At 41.9% G+C, this 15433-nt stretch overlaps 1 protein-coding gene across 7 annotated transcripts in view; it reads right to left on the reverse strand.

Moving 5' to 3' along the window:
* Positions 1 to 3314: 3314 nt before the first annotated feature.
* Positions 3315 to 15433, reverse strand: part of LOC138665748 (lysosomal acid lipase/cholesteryl ester hydrolase-like) — a 35426-nt gene continuing 23307 nt past the window's right edge. For 5 of the 7 annotated variants that reach the window (XM_069753512.1, XM_069753511.1, XM_069753510.1 and 2 more), the window contains exons 7-10: positions 14812 to 14958; positions 11487 to 11558; positions 8443 to 8511; positions 4311 to 4690 (exon numbers count right to left, since the gene is read on the reverse strand). In XM_069753512.1, the coding sequence (XP_069609613.1) occupies positions 4457 to 4690; positions 8443 to 8511; positions 11487 to 11558; positions 14812 to 14958 (522 nt within the window). In that variant the 3' untranslated portion in view covers positions 4311 to 4456. Of the gene's footprint in view, positions 4691 to 8442; positions 8512 to 11486; positions 11559 to 14811; positions 14959 to 15433 lie in introns of all 7 variants that reach the window. The other 2 variants (XM_069753516.1, XM_069753515.1) reach the window with 1 other exon arrangement.

Genomic DNA, 15433 nt, shown 5'->3' on the forward strand with positions numbered 1-15433 from the left:
TGTCACCACCGCAGTGTTGATAGCACAGAAGTGTAATCGTCACGCTGCTGTTCTATGAACACAGACTCTGCTCTCTTATGTCAGTGTAAAGCCTCGTACAGACGTCCATGATGCAGGTACATCTGATTGAGGCTTCTCTGCTACATCTACAGAGCTGTGCTAGGTTTGAGAACCGGTGCTGCGGTTGTGAATACACATCACTAGATGAAATCACCACTGGACCTGGTGAGCGCTCATTACTGTGATCTGGTTATGACTAAGAACCAGGGAGCTCAAAGGTATGAAATGTGCAATAACTCCCATGTCTTACAGACCTCTCACTTAATATTTTATTGAATATACACTTATCAAGATGTTTTAAACAACTTTGCAATTAACATTGATTTTATCTATACATGTGTGCTGGATGCCCTACCACCTTGGATCCTTCTGTGTGGGATTGACTCGCTCAAATGCTCTTGTACACCATGTTTCCTGTGATTGCCGGCTGATGCAATTGTTAGCTGAATAAGTTTTCTCATTTTTTTAAGATTAGCTACCATAGTCCACTGACTTGTGTATCTAATTGTGATATAGGTTACTGATACAATCTTGTACCTAATCCTATCATGTGACATTCTGCAGAGCAATGTATCTAATCCAGTCATGCGAAATCCAAAGTGCCACATTTATCTAATTCTATCGTGTGTGATACAGTCCTCTGAACCATGTATCTAATATTGTTACGTGTGATGCTGTTAGCTGAGCTGCTGTACCTAATCATATCATATCATATGTCATTCTGTCCGCTGAGCCTTGTATCTAACTCTAGCATGGTCCATAGACCCTGTAGCTAATCCTATCATGTGTGATACAGTCCGTTAGGCTGTGTACTTAGGGTACCGTCACACTATACCATTTCGATCGCTACGACGGTACGATTCGTGACGTTCCAGCGATATCGTTACGATATCGCTGTGTCTGACACGCAGCAGCGATCAGGGATCTTGCTGAGAATCGTACGTCGTAGCAGATCGTTTAGAACTTTCTTTCATCGCTGGATCTCCCGCTGGCATCGCTAGATCGGTGTGTGTGACACCGATCTAGCGATGCGATCCAGCGATGTGTTCGCTTGTAACCAGGGTAAACATCGGGTTACTAAGCGCAGGGTCGCGCTTAGTAACCCGATGTTTACCCTGGTTACAAGCGTAAAACTAAAAAAAAACAAACAGCACATACTTACATTCTGGTGTCCGTCAGGTCCCTTGCCGTCTGCTTCCCGCACTGTGACTGCCGGCCGTAAAGTGAAAGCAGAGCACAGCGGCTGTGCTTTCACTTTCACTTTACGGCCGGCAGTCAGTGAGTGCGGGAAGCAGACGGCAAGGGACCTGACGGACACCAGAATGTAAGTATGTGCTGTTTGTTTTTTTTTAGTTTTACGCTTGTAACCAGGGTAAACATCGGGTTACTAAGCGTGTTCCTGCGCTTAGTTACCCGATGTTTACCCTGGTTACCCAGGGACCTCGGCATCGTTGGTCGCTGGAGAGCTGTCTGTGTGACAGCTCCCCAGCGACCACACTACGATTTACCTACGATCACGGCCAGGTCATATCGCTGGTCGTGATCGTAGGTAAATCGTATAGTGTAACGGTACCCTTAATCGTCTCATATGTTCCACAGTTCGATTTATCTAATCCTATAATGTGCGACACTGACTGCTGAACTATGTAATGACATTGTCACCAACAAAATGTCTCTGCACTGGGATCCTAAACTTCATTCTCCCTTATCCTTTTGCAAATGCAAAGAAAGAGAGGGGAGGGATGACATCAGACACCTTGCAGAGTTTAGTATAATCTGCAAATACTGAAATTCTACTTTGAATGTCCACTGCAAGGTCATTAATAAAAGATGTTTAAATGATGAGGGCCCAATACTGACCTTTATGGTACCCCCCCATTACCTATGACTTAATCAGGGTGAGTTCCATTAATAACCACTCTCTGTTTCCTATTCCTGTCCCATTTGTTATCAGAATTACATATATTACCCCACCTCCCCCCATCCTCCCATCCCATGGATCTCAAATGTACCAATCTTTCATGAGTTGCTGTATCAAAAACCCTTGAATAGTCCAGTTGAACAACAGTCACGTCCTTATTCTGGCCCAGTCTGGTACTTACCTCTTCATACGCTGATCAGGCCGGTCTAACAGGATTGACCCCTTATAAACATATGTTGATGTTTGGTTATGAGGTTTTTTTTATTGGGAAACTCCAGGATAGCATCTCTTAGAAAACCCTCAATGATTTTGCCAACAACAGACGTTAAACTCACATTCCTGCAGCTTCCAGACTTGTTTTTAAGTTAAAAATGATAAAACTCTATGTACAAATATCTATAACAGTATGCAATCATTATTGCTCTTGGTGCTCTGGCTATTAGTGTTGTCATTTTATGAAATTAACAGGATCCAAAGCGAGATGGTTTTTAAACTCCAAATTCTGTTGACTGAACACTAAAGGTACCATCACACATAACGATATCGTTAACGATATTGTTGCTTTTTGTGACATAGCAATGATATCGTTAACGAAATCGTTATGTGTGACAGTGACTAACGATCAGGCCCCTGCTGGGAGATCGTTGGTTGCTGGGGAAAGTCCAGCACTTTATTTTGTCGCTGGATCTCCCGCTGACATCGCTGAATCGGCGTCACACACGTCTTCACTGGTAACCAGGGTAAATATCGGGTTACTAAGCGCAGGGCCGCGCTTAGTAACCCAATATTTACCCTGGTTACCTGGGGACTTCGGCATTGTTGGTCGCTGGAGAGCTGTCTGTGTGACAGCTCTCCAGCGACCAAACAGCGACGCTGCAGCGATCGACATCGGTGTCGGTATCGCTGCAGCGTCGCTTAGTGTGACGGTACCATTACTCAACTGACAACTGTTCCTCTTAACCCGACCATGCACATTCAGCCTGGCCGAGCATGCATGAAGGGGACTAAGTCACTGCAAGACACCTTGGCAGCTGAGAACGAAAGGATTGGGCAAGAGGATTCAACATGTCCAACTCTCTCTACAAGATATTTGTCTAGTTAACATCTTTGATAAAATATACATTGGGACCTTAAAGGGAGTTGTCTGGTGAAAATAAGTTATATAAGTACTTATATAATAATAAGTGCTCACCTCAATTGGAAGCACTGAGAAATTTTATCCCCGACAAGGAACTTTTATCCCTATTTAAAATGGAGAAATCCAATGCTATGAACGTACAATCACGTTACCAGGAACATACAACAATAACCACTGATATCAATGTGTTCTTTTAAAAATTACAATATTTTATTAAACATTTTTTTTTTTTAAACCACATGAACTGCATTGCAAATATTAACAAGGTGCCTCTTGTGTGAGGGGAGACGTGCCAGTCACCACATATATTATACGATTATAAATACCCACATAAATTAAGCTGGACAGTATCCTATTTGCCTATCAGGAGGCTTATCTACCATATAGTGAAAAACAGTGAGAAGGTTCTAGGTTAAATTCATTATGCTCAATAGTCTCATTTTGAAACAGTGGCAAAGAGCGAAAGGGTACAAGTGCCCATGTGATGTCATTAATATAAGCCTAAAACCTCCCCGAAGAAGAAATCAAGAAACGTGCGTTGGGGTGGAGGGAAGTACTGCCAGATCCCGCATTAACCCGCTGAACCCCACACTTGAACCCTCATCTCCATAGGTAAATCTACCTTCTCTTTTACCTTTTATATTTGGCATTGATCGCATTATAGGTTTTTTAGGCTTATATTAATGACATCACATAGGCCTTATAAATGTAGCTTTCTTCTATAAGGAATAAAACCGTTTTATTAGGCCATCTATAGGTAGGTACACTATTGATCAATCTCCATCCCATGACTATGAAATTCAGGCAAACCAGCCATGTCTTCAGGAGAATTAATAGAGGAACAAAGCAATGCAGAATTCTGTTTATAAATTGCTCCTGCATTGTTAGCCTATAGAGAATCAGTATTTTCTAAATCAATCTTGTTGGGATATGTCTGGTCCCTCTAACTCTAGATCTGGGAAGTTTATGATAAGGTGGTAGTTCGTGTATGGCGGGGTATAAGAAAGGGAATTATATCCAGTACATGTAATTCCATTACTGACTTTGGCTTTTCATTCCTGGATCGTTTATGGCTGGTGCAGCTTAATGATTACAAGTTACTATTGCTCCTTCCTCCATACTAGTCATTTACGGGTCACCAGGTATTCCCATTATGTTACTTTCTGTACAACTAATTTTATCATTATCATATACAGTAGCATAGCTGATGTCCAACATTGGCACTAGGGAAAGTGTAATTGTACAATTCACACAGTCAAAATGAAATCTGGCAACGCTCCACCCTTCTCCCCTCATTGTATATTCCACTTGCAGATATTGGTCACGTAATGGAGAGTTCACGGAAACTCTTCTAGGAGCTTAAGGATTTTTTTGTAGACTTTTTGTGGCGCATCAAGACCCCATATGAAATCGAGATGCTGCCATTTTCGTATCTCTTTATAAAAGACCAAGTTATGGATTTTAGGAATTAATAACTCAACATCCAGTTTGTCAGCAAGCCAGTCGTTTCCTCCACTCCAGATGGCTGTGGGGACATTCATGTTGGTCACATCATACAAAGGGGGAGCGCTCTGAAAAAAAACCCCATGAAGAACAAATTAAAAATAGAGACGGTTATGTACACTTTATGTACACTGAACCCTCTGATAGCATCCCTGTGGGAAAATGGGTATATACGACACCTTCCATTTGGCTAATGAAGGGTGGACAGTTGGTAGAAATGAGGAACTTTTTGCGACTCCATTAAAAAAAGATGATGAGTCAGCCATATTTTGAGGCTATTGGTCCTTGAGTGGGTGTAATTATTATTTTACGTTGAATAGTAATCGTTGTGTTAATTTTTATTTCGTAAATCAAAAGTACGCATGAAAATAAGAAACTATGTAATATATCTCATCAAAGAAAGCTGCTTCTTTCTCCTGTTGGAGAAACCTCATTCAATTGCATTGAGATTTACAGTGGGGCAAAAAAGTATTTAGTCAGTCAGCAATAGTGCAAGTTCCACCACTTAAAAAGATGAGAGGCGTCTGTAATTTGCATCATAGGTAGACCTCAACTATGGGAGACAAACTGAGAAAAAAAAATCCAGAAAATCACATTGTCTGGTTTTTTTTAACAATTTATTTGCATATTATGGTGGAAAATAAGTATTTGGTCAGAAACAAACAATCAAGATTTCTGCCTCTCACAGACCTGTAACTTCTTCTTTAAGAGTCTCCTCTTTCCTCCACTCATTACCTGTAGTAATGACACCTGTTTAAACTTGTTATCAGTATAAAAAGACACCTGTGCACACCCTCAAACAGTCTGACTCCAAACTCCACTATGGTGAAGACCAAAGAGCTGTCAAAGGACACCAGAAACAAAATTGTAGCCCTGCACCAGGCTGGGAAGACTGAATCTGCAATAGCCAACCAGCTTGGAGTGAAGAAATCAACAGTGGGAGCAATAATTAGAAAATGGAAGACATACAAGACCACTGATAATCTCCCTCGATCTGGGGCTCCACGCAAAATCCCACCCCGTGGGGTCAGAATGATCACAAGAACGGTGAGCAAAAATCCCAGAACCACGCGGGGGGACCTAGTGAATGAACTGCAGAGAGCTGGGACCAATGTAACAAGGCCTACCATAAGTAACACACTACGCCACCATGGACTCAGATCCTGCAGTGCCAGACGTGTCCCACTGCTTAAGCCAGTACATGTCCGGGCCCGTCTGAAGTTTGCAAGAGAGCATTTGGATGATCCAGAGGAGTTTTGGGAGAATGTCCTATGGTCTGATGAAACCAAACTGGAACGGTTTGGTAGAAACACAACTTGTCGTGTTTGGAGGAAAAAGAATACTGAGTTGCATCCATCAAACACCATACCTACTGTAAAGCATGGTGGTGGAAACATCATGCTTTGGGGCTGTTTCTCTGCAAAGGGGCCAGGACGACTGATCCGGGTACATGAAAGAATGAATGGGGCCATGTATCGTGAGATTTTGAGTGCAAACCTCCTTCCATCAGCAAGGGCATTGAAGATGAAACGTGGCTGGGTCTTTCAACATGACAATAATCCAAAGCACACCGCCAGGGCAACGAAGGAGTGGCTTCGTAAGAAGCATTTCAAGGTCCTGGAGTGGCCTAGCCAGTCTCCAGATCTCAACCCTATAGAAAACCTTTGGCGAAAAGCCAAAAACATCACTGCTCTAGAGGAGATCTGCATGGAGGAATGGGCCAACAACATACCAACAACAGTGTGTGGCAACCTTGTGAAGACTTACAGAAAATGTTTGACCTCTGTCATTGCCAACAAAGGATATATTACAAAGTATTGAGATGAAATTTTGTTTCTGACCAAATACTTATTTTCCACCATAATATGCAAATAAATTGTTAAAAAAAAACAGACAATGTAATTTTCTGGATTTTTTTTTCTCAGTTTGTCTCCCATAGTTGAGGTCTACCTATGATGCAAATTACAGACGCCTCTCATCTTTTTAAGTAGTGGAACTTGCACTATTGCTGACTGACTAAATACTTTTTTGCCCCACTGTATGTATTTAATTTATTATTTATTTGCCTATTTAACACGATCATATACCACAGCGCTTTACAGGCATCATCACTGTCCCCATTGGGGGCTCACAATCTCACTTCCCTATCAATATGTTTCTGGAATGTAGGAGGAAACAGAAATACCCATAGGAAACCCACGCAAACACGGAAAGAACATACAAACTCCATGCAAATATTGTCCTTGGTGGGATTTGAACCCAGAACTGCAAAGCATCAATGTTAAACATGGATGACCCCTCTCTATCTCCTTCTCAGATCTTACTGCATCATCATGTTCCAAGGCTTCCACACTGCCCATGTCATAAACAGTGGACACCAGCCATAGCACTTAAAGGGAATCTGTCACCGGGATTAACTCTCCTAAACCGTCTATATGGGCATGTAGGTGATAGGAAGCTGAATAACATGATGCCTTAATATCTACAATCTGATATTTCATTCCAGGGAAATCCATGTTTTTCTTATATGTAAATGAGCTGCCCAGGAATGTGTCTGACACTGGTCTTCATGAGAATCCAGAGATTATTGTAAATGAAAAGAGTTACCAGTGTGATGTGTGATGGCTGCTCTCTTCTCTCCTGATCTCACTGCAGAGCTGTGTGTGATTATACCTGACACAGTGTTGCAATAGAGCAGAGCTGTGAGAACTGCAGCTGCTAATGTGTTTGTTATGAAACAGAGTTCAGTTCTACTGTCCTGTGGTTATGTGTCTCACACTGATAATGCCTCCTTTCATTTAAAATAATCTTTGGAGCAGATAATCATGCAGATCTGTGTCAGGTCCATAGTCCGGAGCAAGTTCAGCTACATACAAGAAAACGTCTCTAAATCACCGAGGAAGGTGAATAGCGGCACCAGTGTTGAGGCATGTAATCCTTTGTATGGAGGAGTTGAGCCATATTACAGAGTTTTTATCAGCATATATCAACATGTAAACAAATAATTAAGAATAAAGACTGCAGCACTCACCATGGCGGACTTTATTCAAGCTGCCATGGTGAGTGTCACATACTTTTTTCTGAATGATTTATACGTACAAGAAAATCATGGATTTCTTAGAAATAAGACACTGGATCACAGCTACTATGATATCACTTTATTCAGCTTTCTATGACCTATGTGCCCATATAGACGACTTAGTAGGGTTGATCCTACTTACAGCTTCCCTTTAAGACCCACATGACCATTTTCCGGCTGCATCCTCTTCTGCTCCAGTATACACAGAAGCTTTTGCTGCATGTATCTATGCATTCTCTGGAAGCTTTTGGATTCGGCACTGTAGAGGATGCGCAGGGAATACAGACACATGGGTGAATCACAAGACCACTTCCATTTGAGTGTAGCAGCCACCAGCGTCCACTGTTTGCACACCCCGACACTGAGCCCATGGTTTTCATAACAACATCATGGGCAGCAGGGTGCCTAGAACCGAGGTGCTGGTGTAAGATGGAGGTTATACTGGGAGCTCAACTTGTCCTCCTACTTGGGACTACATAAATCAGAGCAGCAAGCCAAAAGTATCAGCAGTTCTTTCCTTGGAGGACTTGGTCTAAGCATGTACAGTGTCACATGGATGGCTGTTCATGTGACTGTTTAAGTATAACTAAACATTACGTTCCCCGGCTAGGACAGGTGATCACTGAGGGTGTTAGATGACGGACCTGGGCTAGTCAGATGATCGGGCGCATGTTCATTACAAAAAGTAAATTAGGGGAACCATTGAATGCTTAAGAAGAGATCCCCAAACGTAGGTATTACCTGGTTATAATGCTTCATGTTGCCTTCAGGGCCCCAGTCAAAAGCCTGTAGTCTCCCAGAATGGACAGCCTACGCAATAAGACACATATATGATTAATGCATTCCCAGGATCTTAGCGATACATATGTTAAACCATTTTACAGAATGATGACCATGTTATTTCCAGTTCTTTGTTCTTGCAGAAACATATCCCACAATACTCTATTAAACAATGTGGTACATTGTAATTGTAGCCATTTCTGTGTGACTGCAGTCTCCATTGTATTTGCTAAGCTAAAATAGGTTGTCTGACATATATATTGATTTCCTTTCCATAGGACAGATCAATAACATGAGATTGATGGGCACCTAACACCTTGCACCCCCACCGACAAGCTGAAAACTGCTCCGGCAGCGGCAGGAACTAAGCGATTTACAGGGTAGAGCATTGCCATCTCACACATTGCTCAGCAGCCGCCAAGTACTGCTGTTTATCTCCCATTCAGTCCAAGACCAACATTGATGGGCTATTTGTTGGATAAGTCATCAAATATGATCAGTAGGAGTCCAACACCCGGCACCTTCACAATCAGCTGAAATTTGCCCCAGCAGTGACCAGAACCATGCGATGGATGGGGCATAACAGCAGTCTTCAACATAGTTTAGTATATTGATGCATGAGCGTCTTTCAGTTGATCAGTGAGAGTGCTGGGTGTCGGACCACCAACGATCTCATACAGTATTAATTACCTATCGTACAGATAAGTCATTAATGTCATAAAATGGCAGAAGAATGTTGATTCCAAAATAGCTAAAACATCTTCGTCAGTGTATATTCCATAAAAAGATTAGGCAAAAAGTATCTAAGACATGGGAGTTATTGCACCACTTGAACTTTTCTTGCCTAGTCCTGTTATGTAATATACACAAATGAAGATGATTTAATGATTTTGGAATAAACATTAATAATAATAATCTTTATTTTTATATAGTGCTAACATATTCCGCAGCGCTTTACAGTTTGCACACATTATCATTGCTGTCCCCGTTTGGGCTCACACTCTAGATTCCCTATCAGTATGTCTTTGGAATGTGGGAGGAAACCGGAGAACCTGGAGGAAACCCACAAAAACACGGGGAGAACATACAAACTCCTTACAGATGTTGTCCTGGGTGGGATTTGAACCCAGGACTCCAGCGCTGCAAGGCTGCAGTGCTAACCACTGAGCCACCGTGCTGCCCTATAACATTGATTTGATTTCCTAGTGTGTCCTGGATCCACTACAATATGTCAATCCTGGACAACCCCTTTAATGAGTAATCGATTCTTGACGGTTCGGGTTTCATTAACATTGTCCAGTGATTCACTAGTGGAAACCACTGGATACCATTGCTCTAAGTTGGAGTTTGCTGTGCTAGCACCCAACGAGAATGTGGGCTGTTATCTGGTTGGTTTTTGTATCAAATAATGTAAAAACAAATTACATCCCTTACAGATCTTATAATCATTTCTAATTATGAAGCAGTGATAGAAATCAGCCCTCCATGCGCTGACGTCCCGGGGAGCCCCTATTAATTGTGTTATACACAGCACCCAATCAGAGGATGCAGCGGAGGATGGAAAGAGCAACTGCGAAAACAAATGATGAAACAAGGGCTGTGTCCCCGGCTATCCCAGTCTCCCTGCATGCCGTGTACCTAACAGGGCTAGGAGCAACCCAGCAGCAAGTACTAAAGAACATATATCGGAAATATGCATCACCTATAGATACTATGGCCTCATCCACACCTCAGTACTTTGGCCAGTATTCTCCTTCGTTTTTGTTAATTGAGTTTTATACTTTCAGCAACAAGGACCCCACATGCTCTAAAACATGTAAAATAACATAAAGCGGGGACTCCACCGCTGCTCGGGTCCCGGTGTCTGGCTCCAGCAGTGATGTCACATCAACAGTGCAGCACCGCTGCAGCCAGTCACTGAACCCAGCTGCAAAGTTAAAAGGTCACTGTCATTTTAATTTTTATCTTAAAAATTAATAGTACCTGTTAAAATAAGAAACTTTGTGATATATCTTATCAGAGAAATGTGCTTCTCTCTTGGGCAGGACCGATCAGTCATTTTCAAAATTCTGACTTCAAGAGTAAAATCTGTATTCAGTGAAGTCAGACTTTCCCGTTACTGAGACAGGAGATGGCGGCAGCTGCTGGAAGGAGGAGAGCGGAGCTTTGCCTCTAGTTCCTCTCTCCTCCTCATAGAGTCTCATAGAGCCGTCATCTCCTACCTTGGCTAGTTAATAATCTGTCTTCACTGAATACAGATTTTACCCAGAAATTGAGAATTTTGGAAATGACCAATTCTGTCCAAGAGAGAAGCAGATTTCTCTGATAACATATATTACAAAGTTGCTTATTTTAACGGGTACTATTGTTAATGAAATAAACATTAAAGCGATAGTTAAGTATTTTTCTACAGCGGTTCTTCGCATTGTTGATGTGATGTCACTGCTACAGCCAAAACACAGACACAAGTAATGGCGGGGAACTATAGATAGGCAGGGGAGGGTGAGTACTCGCTGCATTTTTTATTTTAAATAAATTAGAGCTTTTGAGGTCCACCTTCCTGGGAGTGGGAAATGTCATTCAACAAGAAGCCAAATACGGACCCAAAAAGTGAAGTATGAATGAGATGGTTGCTAATAGTATTTCATTTTGGTATATTGCATATGTGCCAAGTCCACCACACACTGCAAACACAGTGTGGATACACACGCACTATATTACTTGATTTTTCAAATGGACACTTATTTCCAATGTTCGTGTTTGGATGGTAGGGTGCACCAGAAGTAGTCACACACATGGATTATAGTACAATGAACATCAATTCCCCTTGCAATAAGAACTGTAGTATCTGGTTGACATGTATAAGGTACGGAAAGACTGATATAAACGTTTTAACAATAAGGTATTGCTGTGCCAAACATCAATGATTAATTTCTTATTTTTGAAGCATTCGTCTAAAAAATAAAAAATACATGTGTAGATTTGTAGTCCATACTGTACGGTACCTGTAACCAGTGGATCATATTTTGCACAGATGTTCCAGCAGGACAAAATGAAGTGTAGACATGGACGCGAGTCTAAATGATGGAAGTACATAAAGTGAGCCACAATGTTTTAAATAGGATTTATAAGTGTGCAAAATGTATTTTTATAAATTATTCTCATTCATGTATAGGACAAGGCTGGAAAACTGTCAGGAGTCAAAAACGTTGAAATAGGTTGCTGTTCAGTTCTACGTGACTAGGTAATACAACTATCTATGCAATTGTAAGATGCCGAATAAGTATCCAAGCGGATGGTAAAATGGACAGAATCAAAGTGGCTAAATTTTGCCCTTAATTTCTTCCTAGTGCTCTCCTGAGTCCAGAGATATGGGCGTTTAATTTATTGCTGATGTTTATGGTCTTTTCTAGGGAAGCGTGGCTCACAGGACTCTTTGCTTTGCATTATTACTAATGTAAAGAACATAAAAATCAGCACAAAATAAAAAAGACCCATAACTCTGGAACGGTACGTGGATTTAAGAGATAAAAACACAGTGTAACTACAATCTGAATGTCCATTTTCATCTGCAACATTCAGAAATTTGGAAAATGTGCATTAAGTGTAATATTGCTAGTAAAATCTTTGATATCTGAGTTAGGTAGTTTTGCTGCTATGTTTTATAACTATGGTTGTTACATCACTAAACTTCAGATAAATTCAAAATTGTGATCTATCCACCAAACACGGACTTACATTAGAGTTCACAGTTTATTGACACAGGGCCGGGACGAGGGGTAGGCAACCTCCTAGGTCGCTACCACCTGTCTACCCAAAAAACACTGACATTGCAGGATGCCTGTGACTGCCCGGCATCTTCCTACAGCCACAGGCATTCAGCACACCGATGGTTGGGGCGCCTGTGGCCTGGTCGTCGCACCCTCCCTGAACTAAATTGTATTTGCGTCTGTATGCTCTCCAGGATAAAAGAAGACATGGAGGTTATGCTCGATGGGAAGCCTGGATTTGGTGACTATTAGCTTTTGTTTATTTTTGTTATATTATATTGCCACTGAATAGTGGCCATCATTAGAGGGGACATAATACTCAACTATTTTGCAAAGGTGAGGAATGTTAAAAAAAAACTTTAATCCTTTTAGGCAACTGTGAAGAAACCAGAGTATACCTTAAAGGGCCACTGTCACCCCCTCCAGCCGTTACAAACTAAAAGAGCCACCTTGTGCAGCAGTAATGCTGCATTCTAACAAGGTGGCTTTTTTAGTTTTTGGTGCATGTATTCCCAAAATAAAGCATTTTATTACTTCTCCAAAATACTTGTCTTTAGCCAGGGAGGCAGTTCCTCACCCCCCTGCTTGAAACACCACACTGCCGTCACTCAAATATTTAGGGGCTCCGGGCGCCGCCCCCTCCGCACTGTTTTTGCTTGAAATCCGGCGCCTGCGCTGTGTACTACTGTGTGGGGAAGGCGCAGTGAGCTCTGGCCGTCTAACGTCACAGCCAGGCTTGCAGACTGCGCGTGTGCGGACAGTGCGGCCACCCACCTTGGGAATCCCAGCCCCGCAGTGTGTTATGCATTATGCACAGTGCGGGGCTGGGATTCATAGGCAGGGCGGCTGCACAGGTGCTGTCTGCAAGCCTGGCTGTGACGTCAGACGGCCAGAGCTCACTGCGCCTGCCCCACAAAGGAGTACTCAGCGCAGACGCCGGATTTCAAGCGAAGACAGCGCGGAGGGGCGGTGCCCGGAGCCCCTGAATATTTGAGTGATGACAGTGTGGCGTTTCAAAGGGGGTGAGGACCTGCCTCCCTGGCGAAAGACAGGTATTTTGGAGAAGTAATAAAATGCTTTATTTTGGGAACACATGCACCTAAAACTAAAAGAGCCACCTTGTTAGAATGCAGCATTACTGCTGCACAAGGTGGCTCTTTTAGTTTATAACAGCTGGAGGGGGTGGCAGTGGCCCTTTAATTACCCAGACAGCTATGTTTTTGCAAACCAATAAGAACTGACTTTTCATCTGTATATTGGCTTGTGGATTTAAGTGGTTATGTCTGGTGGTTCAAGAAGACAGACTTGCAAACAGATATACCATTTAACATACTGTGTAAGTCTGTAATAGTGACTTGTACATAGTGTGTGTTTATCTTTGTTTATTGATGTGTGCTGATATGCTAATTGTGCATTGACTTCTGGAACCAGCTTGTTGACTTCTAAAGCAGAGAGGGAAAGACTGTGCAAATAGATTGAATGGTCAAGTAGTGCTACTTGATCTCATCACCATTGTTTACCTTATCTTGATGTTGGACTGAAGGACACTGGGTAATTCTAAAAATAAATTACATGCCTTGTGAATAAAATGACTCAGAGATCACATCATTGGAGCTGAAGTAACACAGAGCTACCAACCGGACTCCCTTCAGGATCTCAGCTGAGGGTACATCGGACCCGGCTGGAAGAACACCGGACTGCTTTCGGATATTTCCCTATGCTTTTCGTTACCTCCTCTCTGCGTGCATTCCACAGATTGAGTAGCAACCCTGGGAGCTCTGACGTAACATCTACCATTATCTTGGCGAGTCAGCGGAAGGGTGAGGCCCTGTAATGTGCACCATCTTGGTGTAATTGCTGAGATTACTCTGTTTGCTATTGTGTGTTATGATTCAATAAAGTACTGCCACACTGTTTTATCTTAACCCTTTGTTGTCTGTGTAGTGTATTGCCCACAGGGAGATAGAGTGGGCGTTCAGTGGTATGAGCCCTGGTCCACGCAGTCTTGCTAAATTCAGTCGGGCCAGCGGACGAGAGCACCCACTGACCCCGTTTCTCCACAGCAACCGGATTTAAAATAAAACGGGCATTACCTTAAATTTATCTATCTGGAGTTTTGGTTTTGTTGCCTACAGAGAAGAGAGTAAAATCTGTAGCATACTTTCTGATGTGAGAAGTATTAGGTTTATGTGAATCGACATCTCGAAATGTAAAAAATTACTCATTGATAGTAAGTGCTGATGACCGATTGTGCTCCAATATGGTGTCATCCGAGCATGCTCGCATGTTACCTGAGTGTCTTGGGCATGCTTGAATAATATGTTCGAGTCCCAAGTTGCAATAATCATTAGGCCATCCCCGCATGTGATGTGGCTGTCTTACAGCAGCGAATCGTGCAGTCGCAGGGACTCAAACCTATTATTCGAGCACGGCCAAGATACTTGGGTAACATGATATTCAAGCATATTCGCTCATCACTAATAGCAGGCTGAAATCTTTTAAAATTAGAAAAATTATGCATGCATATTCATTCAACAATGAGCTTATATTTTGGACCTACCATATTTAAATTTTGTTCATTAAACCCACACAGGAGGAATAAAAAGTTGCCACATAGTTCATCCAGTAAAAAATGATTGCAAAATTTTCTGGAAAGGTACTTAATATATTTTGATTGTGGTATGAAGCTCTTGTCACCGAACAATGGCTAAAAGGAAAAATAAGAGTAAAAGCTCATAAAACAATGACCATAACACAAATGCTATCTATCTAATAGGCAGCTTCCAAGTGATAGTGTAGAACAAGAAACGTCGTTTTTAAAAATACAAGATATAGCTGAGAACATATGAACATACCTCATAATTCTTGATATCAGGAGTTTTAGCCACATGTATGAAAAAAGTGCACACAAAAAAAAACAACATACTGCCATTGAACGTCGCACATTTACATTGGGAGTAGTAATATGTATACCTTACTATAACAAATGGGCAAGGATAAGGTAACCTCCAAGGCCTGGACACGGCCGTAAGTCCTGACCTATAGAGAAGTGCTCAGGAGATGTGGCCACTTATTATTAACGAAAGTTAATAACCTGAAACAGATGGATCTATTTTCTCAGAAAAAAACAACAACAATGAAAGGAGGTTTTCTTTTATTTTAAACATAGCCCTATGGATTCC

This window comes from Ranitomeya imitator, chromosome 2 (genome assembly GCF_032444005.1).
Source record: "Ranitomeya imitator isolate aRanImi1 chromosome 2, aRanImi1.pri, whole genome shotgun sequence".
In the NCBI taxonomy this organism is placed as follows: domain Eukaryota; kingdom Metazoa; phylum Chordata; class Amphibia; order Anura; family Dendrobatidae; genus Ranitomeya; species Ranitomeya imitator.